Source organism: Ascaphus truei, chromosome 22 (assembly GCF_040206685.1).
Source record: "Ascaphus truei isolate aAscTru1 chromosome 22, aAscTru1.hap1, whole genome shotgun sequence".
NCBI lineage: Eukaryota > Metazoa > Chordata > Amphibia > Anura > Ascaphidae > Ascaphus > Ascaphus truei.
The window spans coordinates 6,302,297-6,317,822 of NC_134504.1; the positions used below are offsets into that span (position 1 = coordinate 6,302,297).

Genomic DNA, 15,526 nt, shown 5'->3' on the forward strand with positions numbered 1-15,526 from the left:
GAGAAAAGAGAGGAGGGGGGGGAGAAAAGAGAGGAGGGGGGGAGAAAAGAGAGGAGGAGGGGGGGAGAGAGAGGAGGAGGGGGGGAGAAGAGAGAGATGGGGGGGAGAAGAGAGAGATGGGGAGAAGAGAGAGATGGGGGGGGAGAAGAGAGAGATGGGGGGGGGAGAAGAGAGAGATGGGGGGGAGAAGAGAGAGATGGGGGGAGAAGAGAGAGATGGGGGGGGAGAAGAGAGAGATGGGGGGGAGAAGAGAGAGATGGGGGGGGAGAAGAGAGAGATGGGGGGGAGGAGAGAGAGATGGGGGGGGAGAAGAGAGAGATGGGGGGGAGAAGAGAGAGGAGGGGGGGAGAAGAGAGAGGAGGGGGGGAGAAGAGAGAGGAGGGGGGGAGAAGAGAGAGGAGGGGGGGAGAAGAGAGGGGAGGGGGGGGGAGAAGAGAGAGGAGGGGGGAGAAGAGAGAGGAGGGGGGAGAAGAGAGAGGAGGGGGGGAGAAGAGAGAGGAGGGGGGGGAGAAGAGAGAGGAGGGGGGGAGAAGAGAGAGGGGGGGAGAAGAGAGAGGGGGGGGAGAAGAGAGAGAAGAGAGAGGAGGGGGGGAGAAGAGAGAGGAGGGGGGGAGGAGAAGAGAGAGGAGGGGGGGAGAAGAGAGAGGAGGGGGGGAGAAGAGAGAGGAGGTTGGGGGGAAGAGAGAGGAGGGGGGGGAGAAGAGAGAGGAGGGGGGGGAGAAGAGAGAGGAGGGGGGGAGAAGAGAGGAGGGAGAAGAGAGGAGGGGGAGGGAGAAGAGAGGAGGGGGAGGGAGAAGAGAGAGGAGGGGGGGGGAAAGAGAGAGGAGGGGGGGAGAAGAGAGAAGAGGGGGGGAGAAGAGAGAGGAGGGGGGGAGAAGAGAGAGGAGGGGGGGGAGAAGAGAGAGGAGGGGGGGGAGAAGAGAGAGGAGGGGGGGAGAAGAGAGAGGAGGGGGGGGAGAAGAGAGAGGAGGGGGGGAGAAGAGAGAGGAGGGGGGGAGAAGAGAGAGGAGGGGGGGAGAAGAGAGAGGAGGGGGGGAGAAGAGAGAGGAGGGGTGGGAGAAGAGAGGAGGGGTGGGAGAAGAGAGGAGGGGTGGGAGAAGAGAGAAAGGGGTGGGAGAAGAGAGAAAGGGGGGGGAGAAGTGAGAGGAGGGGGGGGAGAAGCGAGAGGAAGGGGGGGTAGAAGAGAGGGGAGGGGGGGTAGAAGAGAGAGGAGGGGGGGTAGAAGAGAGAGGAGGGGGGGGAGAAGAGAGAGGAGGGGGGAGAATAGAGAGGAGGGGGGGAGGAGAGAGAGGAGGGGGGGAGAAGAGAGAGGAGGGGGGGAGAAGGGAGAGAATATACTGTAATCAGGATAAAAGGGACCTCTTTGATTTTTCCTCATATCTTGTATTTTTTTTCGTTTAATCCCCATGAAAATGTGCGCAATTGTAGGTCTGTAATGCAGAGTAACATGTGTGCGTGTGTATATGTGTGTGTCTATATGCACGTGTGTACACATATGTATATATGCGCATGTATATATGTGCGTGTGCATGCACACGGGTATGGAAGGAGTTCACACACGGTTCTCACGATGCAAGAAAAAAGACATTAGGCAACTTTACCGCATCTAGTAATACAGCCAAATCCCCCCGCCCCCCCCCCCCTCGCCCCCAGGGAAGAATGTATTACAATCAGGCACATATACAGGCGGCTGTAACGGTGCCCGCTTCCTGCCAGGGGGGCCTCACTGTGCATCTTATAGGTACATTGCACTGCAAAGCCTTGTGTTAACCCATTCTTTGCCAGAGTCCAAAACAAACCGGGGCTCATCTCTCACTCCTGAATCGGGTCAAATTTTATTGCTTTGATTCTGGATAAAATAAAACAAAAAAAATTAAAACTGTGGCCATCCGGCGTGGCAACCAGCAGACGGGGGTCCCCCCCCCCTCTAATAAAACTGTCCCCACCGAGGGGCCACGCCGACCTCCGCGGTCCTCACGGGTACACGTCCACGGGCAGCTGAAGACCCTTGAAGGAGTAAAAGGCCACCTCGCCAGTGTCCACCAACGCAAACACCACGGGGACATCCCCGCTCTCGCCGGCCAGGTGCGTCACGGTGCGCAGAGACGGGATCTGCTCGTCCAACCTGTTTGGGAACGGAAAGAGTGGTGGGTGAGCGGGGAGGGGGTCAGCGCAGAGGTCACTGACCGCTGATCGTCGCCCTGCGGTTACTACAGCCCGAGCTCGTGGCCAGGGGCGGATCGGACACAGATATCGTCCCCAAGTGCGGCGTCATGGCCGCGCATCGCCACCTGACATCGCATTGTCATGGCAACGTGATGGGTCGCCATGACAGCGCGACGCTGCGGTAAGAGACACGCTCGCCTCCGGGAATCAGTTTAATTGGTGTGGGGAAGAGCGCGGGGCCCCTGTAACCCCTCGCCCCTCTCCCCCCACTGATTGAGCCACCTGTGCTGAAGCAGGGATATCCTAAAGCCTGACCTGTTGTGGTCGGCTTGAGGACTGAAGTATAAGGAGGGACACAGCGCAGGGTGCAGGAGGCGCCACTCAAATCGGGCTGGGGTGCCTCACGCTAGTTTATATACAAAAAGGAATTTAATCAAAAAAAGGTTTCTCCTTCTGTCTTTCAGGGCTCAAATCCTGCATGGGCAGAAAAAAAAGCAGTGGTACTATGGCCGCTTAGAAGATCCACGGCAAAAAACCCCCACGATTTCTACTTTTTCCCTGAATCACGAGAAGCGCGTGATGTGCCAGTTTCTGTGCCCATTTGCTTTCCTATGGGGGTGCGAGTTTCTGTGCCCCTTTATGTGCGCAAATTTCTAGGCCTGCGCGCAAATTTATAGGCCTGTGCGCGAGTTTCTTGGCCTGCGCGCGAGTTTCTAGGCTTGCGCTCGAGTTTCTAGGCCTGCGCTCGAGTTTCTAGGCCTGCGCGCGAGTTTCTAGGCCTGCGCGCGAGTTTCTAGGCCTGCGCGCGAGTTTCTAGGCCTGCGCGCGAGTTTCAGTTTTTAGGCCTGCGCGCGAGTTTCAGTTTCTAGGCCTGCGCGCGAGTTTCAGTTTCTAGGCCTGCGCGCGAGTTTCAGTTTCTAGGCCTGCGCGCGAGTTTCAGTTTTTAGGCCTGCGCGCGAGTTTCAGTTTCTAGGCCTGCGCGCGAGTTTCAGTTTCTAGGCCTGCACGCGAGTTTCAGTTTCTAGGCCTGCGCGCGAGTTTCAGTTTCTAGGCCTGCGCGCGAGTTTCAGTTTCTAGGCCTGCACGCGAGTTTCAGTTTCTAGGCCTGTGCGCGAGTTTCAGTTTCTAGGCCTGTGCACGAGTTTCAGTTTCTAGGCCTGTGCACGAGTTTCTAGGCCTGAGCGCGAGTTTCTAGGCCTGTGCCCGAGTTTCTAGGCCTGAGCTCGAGTTTCTAGGCCTGAGCGCGAGTTTCTAGGCCTGAGCGCGAGTTTCTAGGCCTGAGCGCGAGTTTCTAGGCCCGCACGAGCTCGCCCCCGTACCTGCGCACACACATGCGTGCGTAAGGCTTCCCCGGTTTGGATTTCTTGAACTCGGCGGTGTCGGCCTGATACACGTTGAAGTGAATCTGCGAAGTTTCCCCTGAGGCGCTCTGCAGTCTGCGAAAGGGAGAGAGGACATCACAGGGGGCACAGGCTGTCGAGGGGTGACACTCGGAGTGGCTGGGGACAAGGGGGGTGGGGGAAACTCAGCTGGGCTGGCAAGGTGGGGGGGGGGGAGACACGGCGTGGGGGGGGGGGGGGAGACATGGCGAGGGGGGGGACAACCCACGGCGAGGCTGGCAAGGGGGGACACACAGCGAGGTTGGCCAAGGGGGGGCACACAGTGAGGGAGGGGCACAGGGCGAGGGGGGGCACACAGTGCGGCTGGCGATGGGGGGGCACACGCGACTTACCTCTCAGCTCCATCCAGCAGGAGAGACGGAGCTGTCACCGTGATCTGATCCAGGACACAAGCTGAACATAAAGAGTATACACACGCGTACAGAGAATATACACACGTGTGCAGAGAATATCAACACGTATGCAGAGAACATAACAAGAGCAGCGACCCCTGAGCCCTAATATCAACCCCCCCCATGTATGAGTTGACAGAGGCCTACGGGTACAGGCGCTGGTCTTTGATGTGGGGAATCCTTTTATAAGAGACACAGAGACCAAAGGCCCCTTAGTGAGCCTATCTGAAAGTGTAAGCTCCGTGTCACAGATTGTAAGCTCTTCAGAACAGGGAACTATATATATATATATATATATATATATATATATATATATATATATATATATATACCTACGTTGGCCTGAGCACTGCCAACGACATATAAAAAAAAAAAAGTTAACATGACAATAGCATGTACCACGTGTACACATGCACCAAGGACTCACCCGTGGTCTTGGCGTGTCCCGGGCACAGCAATGGGGTGACGGTGTCAGCCCAGAGGTGCGGCGGCCTCTCGCTGCCCCTCCGCTGCCTCCTCTCCTGCAGCAGGTCCTTGTACTGCCCCCAGTTGGCGCATCGGCGCACCCCGGGGTCCGCGTTGACGCTGCTCTTGTACCGGCGCTCCCAGTCCTGCTGCTCGCGCTCTCTCCGGGACAGCTTCTCCGGGCGCAGGTTCAGCCGGCGCAGCCAGTGTGACATGTCCGCCTCCCGCCCCGCCACGTTCTCAGGGAGCAGCGCGGGCCCGGGCTCGGGGAGCAGCGTGCGGGGACTGTCCGGGGCACAGTTGGGGAAGGTGATTGCGGAGAAGTCCCAGCGGGATGTTCTTGAGGACTTTGCTGTGACGCTGCTCTCTGATTGGTTGTCAACCTGGCGGTCCCTGCTCTCTGATTGGTCGTCAGCCTGGTGGTCCTGGCTCTCTGATTGTACCTCAGCCTGGCGGTCCCTGCTCTGTGATTGGTCGTCAGCCAGACGGTCCCTGCTCTGTGATTGGTCGTCAGCCAGACGGTCCCTGCTCTGTGATTGGCCGTCAGCCTGGCGGTCCCGGCTCCCTGATTGGTCCTCAGCCTGGCGGTCTCGCTCTACCTCCTGCTCAGCTGCACTGGATTCTGGGTCAGCTCTGGTACTCTTGTTTCCTGGCCAATGGCTGCTCCCGACCGATGTCAGGTGACTCCCCTCGTCCTCCGTTTCTCTCCTCCTCTCAGGTTCTTTATCGGCCTTTAACCTAAGAGTAAAAACCACACGTGTGACTGCCCCCAGGCACGATAATGTTCCTCCCGCCCGTGCGCATGAGGCGGGCCCCAGCTGATCCTCACCGTGGGCTGGAGCTGCGCTTGCGTTTCCGGGGGGGTCTGGCCCGGCTTTCCGGGTTCAACCGCCTCTTGTAAGGCGACTGGATGGAACTGCAGAGACGAAATAAGGGAGAGGTGAGGAGAGAGCAAGGAGCGAGAGGCGAGAGCGGGAGAGAGAGGGGAGAGAGGAGAGAGGAGAGAGGAGAGAGAGAGAGTAGCGAGAGAGAGAGGAGCGAGAGACAGAGGCGCGAGAGAGGAGCGAGAGCGAGAGAGAGGAGCGAGAGCGAGAGAGAGGAGCGAGAGCGAGGAGCGAGAGAGAGGAGCAAGAGCGAGAGGGAGGAGCGAGAGAGAGGAGCGAGAGAGAGAGGAGCGAGAGCGAGAGAGAGGAGCGAGAGAGAGGAGCGAGAGCGAGAGAGAGGAGCGAGAGCGAGAGAAAGGAGCGAGAGCGAGAGAGAGGAGCAAGAGAGAGGAGCGAGAGCGAGAGAGAGGAGCGAGAGAGAGAGGAGCGAGAGCGAGAGAGAGGAGCGAGAGAGAGGAGCGAGAGTGAGAGAGAGGAGCGAGAGCGAGAGAGAGGAGCGAGAAAGAGAGAGGAGAGAGGAGCGAGAGAGAGGAGAGAGGAACGAGAGAGAGGAGCGAGAGAGAGAGTAGCGAGAGAGAGAGGAGCGAGAGAAAGAGGCGAGAGCGAGAGAGAGGGGAGAGAGAGGGGAGAGAGAGAGAGTAGCGAGAGAGAGAGGAGCGAGAGAAAGAGGAGCGAGAGAGAGAGGCGCGAGAGAGAGGAGCGAGAGAGAGGAGCGAGAGCGAGAGAGAGGAGCGAGAGCGAGGAGCGAGAGCGAGAGAGAGGAGCGAGAGAGAGAGGAGCGAGAGCGAGAGGAGCGAGAGAGAGGAGCGAGAGCGAGAGAGAGGAGCGAGAGCGAGAGAGAGGAGCGAGAGCGAGAGAGAGGAGCGAGAGCGAGGAGCGAGAGAGAGGAGCGAGAGCAGCGAGAGAGAGAGGAGCGAGAGAGAGGAGCGAGAGAGAGGAGCGAGAGAGAGGAGCGAGAGAGAGAGAGAGGAGAGAGGAGCGAGAGAGAGGAGAGAGGAGCGAGAGAGAGAGGAGCGAGAGAGAGGAGAGAGGAGCGAGAGAGAGAGGAGCGAGAGAGAGAGAGAGGAGCGAGAGAGAGAGGAGAGAGGAGCGAGAGAGAGAGGAGAGAGGAGCGAGAGAGAGACAAGCGAGAGAGAGAGGAGAGAGAGAGAGGAGCGAGAGAGAGAGCGAGAGAGAGGAGCAAGAGCGAGAGCGAGGAGCGAGAGCGAGAGAGAGGAGCGAGAGAGAGGAGCGAGAGCGAGAGAGAGGAGCGAGAGAGAGAGAGAGGAGCGAGAGCGAGAGGAGAGAGGAGCGAGAGAGTGAGGAGCGAGAGAGAGAGAGGAGCGAGAGAGAGGAGCGAGAGAGAGAGCGAGAGAGAGGAGAGAGGAGCGAGAGAGAGGAGAGAGGAGCGAGAGAGAGAGGAGCGAGAGAGAGGAGAGAGGAGCGAGAGAGAGAGGAGCGAGAGAGAGAGGAGAGAGGAGCGAGAGAGAGAGGAGAGAGGAGCGAGAGAGACAAGCGAGAGAGAGAGGAGAGAGAGAGAGAGGAGAGAGAGAGAGGAGCGAGAGAGAGAGCGAGAGAGAGGAGCAAGAGCGAGAGCGAGGAGCGAGAGCGAGAGAGAGGAGCGAGAGCGAGAGAGAGGAGCGAGAGCGAGAGACAGGAGCGAGAGCGAGAGAGAGGAGCGAGAGAGAGAGGAGAGAGGAGCGAGAGAGTGAGGAGCGAGAGAGAGAGGAGCGAGAGAGAGAGAGGAGCGAGAGAGAGGAGCGAGAGAGAGAGCGAGAGAGAGGAGAGAGGAGCGAGAGAGAGGAGAGAGGAGCGAGAGAGAGGAGAGAGGAGCGAGAGAGAGGAGAGAGGAGCGAGAGAGAGGAGAGAGGAGCGAGAGAGAGGAGAGAGGAGCGAGAGAGAGGAGAGAGGAGCGAGAGAGAGAGGAGAGAGGAGCGAGAGAGAGAGGAGAGAGGAGCGAAAGAGAGAGAGGAGCGAGAGAGGAGCGAGAGAGAGAGGAGCGAGAGAGAAAGGAGCGAGAGAGAAAGGAGCGAGAGAGAAAGGAGCGAGAGAGAAAGGAGCGAGAGAGAAAGGAGCGAGAGAGAGAGGAGAGAGGAGAGGAGCGACGAGAGAGAGAGAGGAGAGAGGAGCGACGAGAGAGAGGAGCGACGAGAGAGAGGAGCGACGAGAGAGAGAGAGGAGAGAGGAGCGAGAGAGAGAGGAGCGAGAGAGAGAGGAAAGAGAGAGAGAGGAAAGAGAGAGAGAGGAGAGAGAAGCGAGAGGAGAGAGGAGCGAGAGGAGAGAGGAGCGAGAGGAGAGAGGAGCGAGAGAGAGAGGAGAGAGGAGAGGAGCGACGAGAGAGAGAGAGGAGAGAGGAGCGACGAGAGAGAGGAGCGACGAGAGAGAGGAGCGACGAGAGAGAGAGAGGAGAGGAGCGAGAGAGAGAGGAGCGAGAGAGAGAGGAGAGAGGAGCGAGAGAGAGAGGAGCGAGAGAGGAGCGAGAGAGGAGCGAGAGAGGAGCGAGAGAGAGAGGAGCGAGAGAGAGAGGAGCGAGAGAGAGGAGCAGGAGAGAGGAGCGAGAGAGGAGCGAGAGAGGAGCGAGAGAGAGGAGCGAGAGGAGGAGCGAGAGAGAGGAGAGAGGAGCGAGAGAGAGGAGAGAGGAGCGAGAGAGAGGAGAGAGGAGCGAGAGAGAGGAGAGAGGAGCGAGAGAGGAGAGAGAGGAGCGAGAGAGAGGAGAGGAGAGAGGAGCGAGAGAGGAGCGAGAGAGAGGAGAGGAGAGAGGAGCGAGAGAGGAGAGAGAGGAGAGAGAGAGGAGAGAGAGAGGAGAGAGAGAGGAGAGAGAGAGGAGACGGGAACGTGACACAAGGAGAGGGGCAGGGGGTATTACCTGGGGTAGCAGCGGGCGTGACAGTGGGAAAGTGGCTGGGTGTATTACCTGGGGTAACAGCCGGTGTGCCACAGGGAGAGGGGCAGGGGGGATTACCTCGGGTAGCAGTGGGGCGTGTCACAGGGTGGGGGCGTGTCACAGGGTGGGGGAGGGGGGTATTACCTGGAGTAACAGCCGGTGTGCCACAGGGAGAGGGGTAGGGGGGGGGATTACCTGGGGTAGCAACGGGCGTGACATAGGGGGGGATGGGGGTATTACCTGGGATAGCTGTGGGGCGTGACACAGGGGAGCGGGGGGTATTACCTGGGGTAGCAGCGGGCGTGACATAGGGGGCGCGGGGGGTATTACCTGGGGTAGCAGCGGGACGTGACTCAGGGAGAGGGATGGGGGTATTACCTGGGGTAGCAGCGAGGCGTGACACAGGGGGAGCGGGGTGTATTACCTGGGGTAGCAGCGGGCGTGACCAAGGAGGGGGCGGGGGATAATACCTGGGGTAGCAGCAGGCGTGACCCAGGAGGGGGCGGGGTATTACCTGGGGTAGCAGTAGGCGTGACCCAGGAGGGGGCGGGGTATTACTTAGGGTAGGAGTGACCCAGGAGGGGGCGGGGTATTACCTGGAGTAGCAGCGGGAGTGACCCATGAGGGGGCGGGGGTATTACCTGGAGTAGCAGCGGGAGTGACCCATGAGGGGGCGGGGGTATTACCTGGAGTAGCAGCGGGAGTGACCCAGGAGGGGGCGGGGTATTACCTGGAGTAGCAGCGGGAATGACCCAGGAGGGGGCGGGGTATTACCTGGAGTAGCAGCGGGAGTGACCCAGGAGGGGGCGGGGTATTACCTGGGGTAGCAGCGGGAGTGACCCAGGAGGGGGCGGGGTATTACCTGGAGTAGCAGCGGGAATGACCCAGGAGGGGGCGTGTCACAGGGTGTCTTAGGGTAGCAGCGGGCGTGACAGGGTGGGGGGGATATTACCTCGACTAGCAGCGGGGCGTGACAGGGTGGGGCGAGGGTATTACCTGGAGTAGTAGCGGGTGTAACAGTGAGGGGGGTATTACCTGGGGCAGAAGCGAGTCACGATATAACCCAGCCTCTTCAAATGACTATAAACCTGCAGATATAGCAAACACACCGGAAGGATCAGGAGACTGAGGCTCGGGCTGATTGCGAGTGTTCAAGGGACGCGGGACTGGAATTACACGCTGTGTGTGAGCGCGCGCGGACTGGGAGGCAGAGCGAGAGGCGGAGAACAGCATGTGAACGTCTCCGGGCGCGCGGTAAGCCGCTGAGTGTGCGGTAGGCCGCTGGGAGCGCGGTAGGCTGCTGGACGCGCATAAAGCCGCTAGGCGCTCGCAGTAGGCTGCTGGAAGCGCGGTAGGCTGCTGGGAGCACGGTAAGCTGCTGGGCGCGCGTAAAGCCGCTAGGCGCTCGCGGTAGGCTGCTGGGCGCGCGGTAGGCCGTTGGGCGCTCGTAGGCTGCTGAGAGTGCGGTAAGCCGCTGGGCGTGCGGTAGGCCGCTGGGCGCGCGTAGGCTGCTGAGAGTGCGGTAAGCCGCTGGGCATGCGGTAGGCCGCTGGGCGCGCGTAGGCTGCTGAGAGTGCGGTAATCCGCTGGGCATGCGGTAGGCCGCTGGGAGCGCGGTAGGCCGGTGGGTGCACGTTGGCTGCTGAGAGTGCGGTAATCCGGTGGGCGCGCGGTAGGCCGTTGGGCAGGCTGCTGGGAGCGCGGTAAGCCGCTGGGCGCGCGGTAGGCTGCTGGGCGCGCGTAAAGCCACTAGGCGCTCGCGGTAGGCTGCTGGGCGCGCGTAAAGCCACTAGGCGCTCGCGGTAGGCTGCTGGGCGCGCGTAAAGCCACAAGGCGCTCGCGGTAGGCTGCTGGGCGCGCGTAAAGCCACTAGGCACTCGCGGTAGGCTGCTGTGCGCGCGGTAGGCCGTTGGGCGCACGTCGGCTGCTGAGAGTGCGGTAATCCGCTGGGCGCGCGGTAACCACACCTGATACTGTAGAACGGTGACGGTACGCTGGGTGAGCAATCTCGCGTAAGCCTCCTGGACAGATAAGGGCAGGTCCCTGTAAAACAGCTGGACGGAGCCCTGAGAAGAGAGGACCCTCCGTCACAGAGAGGAAGAGAGAGTGCATGAGGAGGGGAGGGGGTACACAGAAACGCTGTGTCTATCAGGAGGGGGGGAGAGACTCGGTATATAACAGGAGGAGGGGAGAGAGAAAGAGCCTGTGTATATCAGGAGGAGGGGATAGAGAAAGAGCCTGTGTATATCAGGAGGAGGGGATAGAGAGACTCTGTATATATCAGGAGGAGGGGATAGAGAAAGAGCCTGTGTGTATCAGGAGGAGGGGATAGAGAAAGAGCCTGTGTGTATCAGGAGGGGAGAGAGAGACTCTGTATATATCAGGAGGAGGGGATAGAGAAAGAGCCTGTGTATCAGGAGGGGAGAGAGAGACTCTGTATATATCAGGAGGAGGGGATAGAGAAAGAGCCTGTGTATATCAGGAGGAGGGGATAGAGAAAGAGCCTGTGTGTATCGGGAGGGGAGAGAGAGACTCTGTATATATCAGGAGGAGGGGATAGAGAAAGAGCCTGTGTGTATCAGGAGGAGGGGATAGAGAGACTCTGTATATATCAGGAGGAGGGGATAGAGAAAGAGCCTGTGTATGTCAGGAGGAGGGGATAGAGAAAGAGCCTGTGTATATCAGGAGGGGATAGAGAGAGAGCCTGTATATATCAGGAGGAGGGGATAGATAGAGAGCCTGTATATATCAGGAGGAGGGGATAGAAAGAGAGCCTGTATATATCAGGAGGAGGGGATAGAGAGAGAGACTCTGTATATATCAGGAGGAGGGGATAGAGAAAGAGCCTGTGTATATCAGGAGGGGATAGAGAGAGAGCCTGTGTATATCAGGAGGAGGGGATAGAGAGAGAGCCTGTATGTATCAGGAGGAGGGGATAGAGAAAGAGCCTGTGTGTATCAGGAGGAGGGGATAGAGAGACTCTGTATATATCAGGAGGAGGGGATAGAGAGAGAGCCTGTGTATATCAGGAGGAGGGGATAGAGAAAGAGCCTGTATATATCAGGAGGGGATAGAGAGACCCTGTATATATCAGGAGGAGGGGATAGAGAAAGAGCCTGTGTATGTCAGGAGCAGGGGATAGAGAAAGAGCCTGTGTATATCAGGAGGGGATAGAGAGACTCTGTATATATCAGGAGGAGGGGATAGAGAGACTCTGTATATATCAGGAGGAGGGGATAGAGAGAGAGCCTGTGTATATCAGGAGGGGAGAGAGAAAGAGCCTGTGTATATCAGGAGGAGGGGATAGAGAAAGAGCCTGTGTATATCAGGAGGGGATAGAGAGATTCTGTATATATCAGGAGGAGGGGATAGAGAAAGAGCCTGTGTGTATCAGGAGGGGATAGAGAGACTCTGTATATATCAGGAGGAGGGGATAGAGAAAGAGCCTGTGTGTATCAGGAGGAGGGGATAGAGAAAGAGCCTGTGTGTATCAGGAGGGGATAGAGAGACTCTGTATGTATCAGGAGGAGGGGATAGAGAAAGAGCCTGTGTATATCAGGAGGAGGGGATAGAGAGACTCTGTATATATCAGGAGGAGGGGATAGAGAAAGAGCCTGTGTATATCAGGAGGAGGGGATAGAGAGACTCTGTATATATCAGGAGGAGGGGATAGAGAAAGAGCCTGTGTATGTCAGGAGGAGGGGATAGAGAAAGAGCCTGTATATATCAGGAGGGGAGAGAGAGACTCTGTATATGTCAGGAGGAGGGGATAGAGAGACTCTGTATATGTCAGGAGGAGGGGATAGAGAAAGAGCCTGTGTGTATCAGGAGGAGGGGATAGAGAAAGAGCCTGTGTGTATCAGGAGGAGGGGAGAGAGAGACTCTGTGTATATCAGGAGGAGGGGATAGAGAAAGAGCCTGTATATATCAGGAGGGGAGAGAGAGACTCTGTATATGTCAGGAGGAGGGGATAGAGAGACTCTGTATATATCAGGAGGAGGGGATAGAGAAAGAGCCTGTATATATCAGGAGGGGAGAGAGAGACTCTGTATATGTCAGGAGGAGGGGATAGAGAAAGAGCCTGTGTGTATCAGGAGGAGGGGATAGAGAAAGAGCCTGTGTGTATCAGGAGGAGGGGATAGAGAGACTCTGTATATATCAGGAGGAGGGGAGAGAGAAAGAGCCTGTGTATATCAGGAGGAGGGGATAGAGAGACTCTGTATATATCAGGAGGAGGGAGAGAGAAAGAGCCTGTGTATATCAGGAGGAGGGGATAGAGAGACTCTGTATATATCAGGAGGAGGGGATAGAGAGAGAGCCTGTGTATATCAGGAGGAGGGGATAGAGAAAGAGCCTGTGTGTATCAGGAGGAGGGGATAGAGAAAGAGCCTGTATATATCAGGAGGAGGGGATAGAGAGACTCTGTATATATCAGGAGGAGGGGATAGAGAGAGAGCCTGTGTATGTCAGGAGGAGGGGATAGAGAGACTCTGTATATATCAGGAGGAGGGGATAGAGAAAGAGCCTGTGCGTATCAGGAGGAGGGGATAGAGAGACTCTATATATATCAGGAGGAGGGGAGAGAGAAAGAGCCTGTGTATATCAGGAGGAGGGGATAGAGAAAGAGCCTGTGTGTATCAGGAGGGGATAGAGAGACTCTGTATATATCAGGAGGAGGGGATAGAGAAAGAGCCTGTGTGTATCAGGAGGAGGGGATAGAGAGACTCTGTATATATCAGGAGGAGGGGATAGAGAAAGAGCCTGTGTGTATCAGGAGGAGGGGATAGAGAGACTCTGTATATATCAGGAGGAGGGGAGAGAGAAAGAGCCTGTGTATATCAGGAGGAGGGGATAGAGAAAGAGCCTGTGTGTATCAGGAGGGGATAGAGAGACTCTGTATATATCAGGAGGAGGGGATAGAGAAAGAGCCTGTGTGTATCAGGAGGAGGGGATAGAGAGACTCTGTATATATCAGGAGGAGGGGATAGAGAAAGAGCCTGTGCGTATCAGGAGGAGGGGATAGAGAGACTCTGTATATATCAGGAGGAGGGGAGAGAGAAAGAGCCTGTGTATATCAGGAGGAGGGGATAGAGAAAGAGCCTGTGTGTATCAGGAGGGGATAGAGAGACTCTGTATATATCAGGAGAAGGGGATAGAGAAAGAGCCTGTGTGTATCAGGAGGAGGGGATAGAGAGACTCTGTATATATCAGGAGGAGGGGATAGAGAAAGAGCCTGTGTGTATCAGGAGGAGGGGATAGAGAGACTCTGTATATATCAGGAGGAGGGGAGAGAGAAAGAGCCTGTGTATATCAGGAGGAGGGGATAGAGAAAGAGCCTGTGTGTATCAGGAGGGGATAGAGAGACTCTGTATATATCAGGAGGAGGGGATAGAGAAAGAGCCTGTGTGTATCAGGAGGAGGGGATAGAGAGACTCTGTATATATCAGGAGGAGGGGATAGAGAAAGAGCCTGTGCGTATCAGGAGGAGGGGATAGAGAGACTCTGTATATATCAGGAGGAGGGGAGAGAGAAAGAGCCTGTGTATATCAGGAGGAGGGGATAGAGAAAGAGCCTGTGTGTATCAGGAGGGGATAGAGAGACTCTGTATATATCAGGAGGAGGGGATAGAGAAAGAGCCTGTGTGTATCAGGAGGAGGGGATAGAGAGACTCTGTATATATCAGGAGGAGGGGATAGAGAAAGAGCCTGTGTGTATCAGGAGGAGGGGATAGAGAGACTCTGTATATATCAGGAGGAGGGGAGAGAGAAAGAGCCTGTGTATGTCAGGATTGGGGGATACATAGAGGGGGGGGGGAGGAGAGAGAGAGATAGAGATAGAGAGAGAATATCTCAGGGGGGGATATATAGAGAGCCTGTGTGTATGAGGGGGGGATATATAGAGAGCCTGTATATCTCAGGGGAGGATATATAGAGAGCCTGTATATCTCAGGGGAGGATATATAGAGAGCCTGTGTATCTCAGGGGGGAATATATAGAGAGCATGTGTATCTCAGGGGGGGGGGGATATATAGAGAGCCTGTGTATCTCATGGGGGGATATATAGAGAGCCTGTGTATCTCATGGGGGGATATATAGAGAGCCTGTGTATCTCAGGGGGGATATATAGAGAGCCTGTGTATCTCAGGGGGGGACATATAGAGAGCCTGTGTACATCAGGGGGGGGATATATAGAGAGCCTGTGTACATCAGGGGGGATATATAGAGAGCCTATGTATCTCAGAGGGGGACATAGAGAGAGCCTGTGTATCTCAGGGGGGGATATATAGAGAGCCTGTGTACATCAGGGGGGGATATATAGAGAGCCTGTGTGTCTCAGGGGGGGACATTATATACAGTCTGTGGGTATCAGGGAGATATACACAGAGGGGAGCCGTGGCAGGTGTGCCTGGCAGTGAGGGTGAGCAGAACTCACACATTCCAGCAGGTAGAGGGCCTCCTCGGGCAGCAGCCACTGTCTCCCCCGCTCCGTGAAACCCGTGGTCTGCCAGAACTTCCCCTGTGCAGAGAGAGGCCCCTTATATATACTGTATGTATCTGTGTCACACACGCGGTGACCACGTTCAAACGCCGCCAGCCACGGCGTGACGAGGCACCGCAGGGTCCAGCCAGCCACGGTGTGACAAGCCACCGCAGGACCCAGCCAGCCACGAGGTGACAAGCCACCGCAGGGCCCAGCCAGCCACGGGGGTGACAAGTCACCGCAGGGCCCAGCCAGCCACGGGGCGACAAGCCACCGCAGGGCCCAGCCAGCCACGGGGCGACAAGCCACCGCAGGGCCCAGCCAGCCACGGGGTGACAACCCACCGCAGGGCCCAGCCAGCCACGGGGTGACAAGCCACCGCAGGGCCCAGCCAGCCACGAGGTGACAAGCCACCGCAGGGCCCAGCCTGCCAGCCACGGGGTGACAAGCCACCGCAGGGCCCAGCTAGCCACAGGGTGACAAGTCACCGCAGGGCCCAGCCAGCCACGGGGTGACAAGCCACCGCAGGGCCCAGCCAGCCACGGGGTGACAACCCACCGCAGGGCCCAGCCAGCCACGGGGTGACAACCCACCGCAGGGCCCAGCCAGCCACGGGGTGACAAGCCACCGCAGGGCCCAGCCAGCCACGGGGTGACAAGCCACCGCAGGGCCCAGCCAGCCACGAGATAACCAGGCACCGCAGGGTCCAGCCAGCCACAGGGTGACAAGCCACCGCAGGGTTCAGCCAGCCACAGGGTGACAAGTCACCGCAGGGCCCAGCCAGCCACGAGGTGACAAGCCACCGCAGGGCCCAGCCAGCCACAGGGTGACAAGTCACCGCAGGGCCCAGCCAGCCACGGGGTGACAAGTCACCGC

General features: G+C 57.7%; 1 protein-coding gene across 1 annotated transcript; it reads right to left on the bottom strand.

Moving 5' to 3' along the window:
• Positions 1-1,810: 1,810 nt before the first annotated feature.
• TSEN54 (tRNA splicing endonuclease subunit 54) lies at positions 1,811-14,827 on the bottom strand (the record flags this gene model as incomplete). The annotated part of the gene is made up of 8 exons (XM_075579626.1): positions 1,811-2,125; positions 3,486-3,602; positions 3,899-3,959; positions 4,386-5,161; positions 5,253-5,339; positions 9,206-9,258; positions 10,138-10,236; positions 14,603-14,827. Coding segments are annotated over 8 exons (1,569 nt in total), but the record flags the coding sequence as incomplete, so codon positions are not given.
• Between the last annotated feature and the right edge of the window lie 699 nt (positions 14,828-15,526).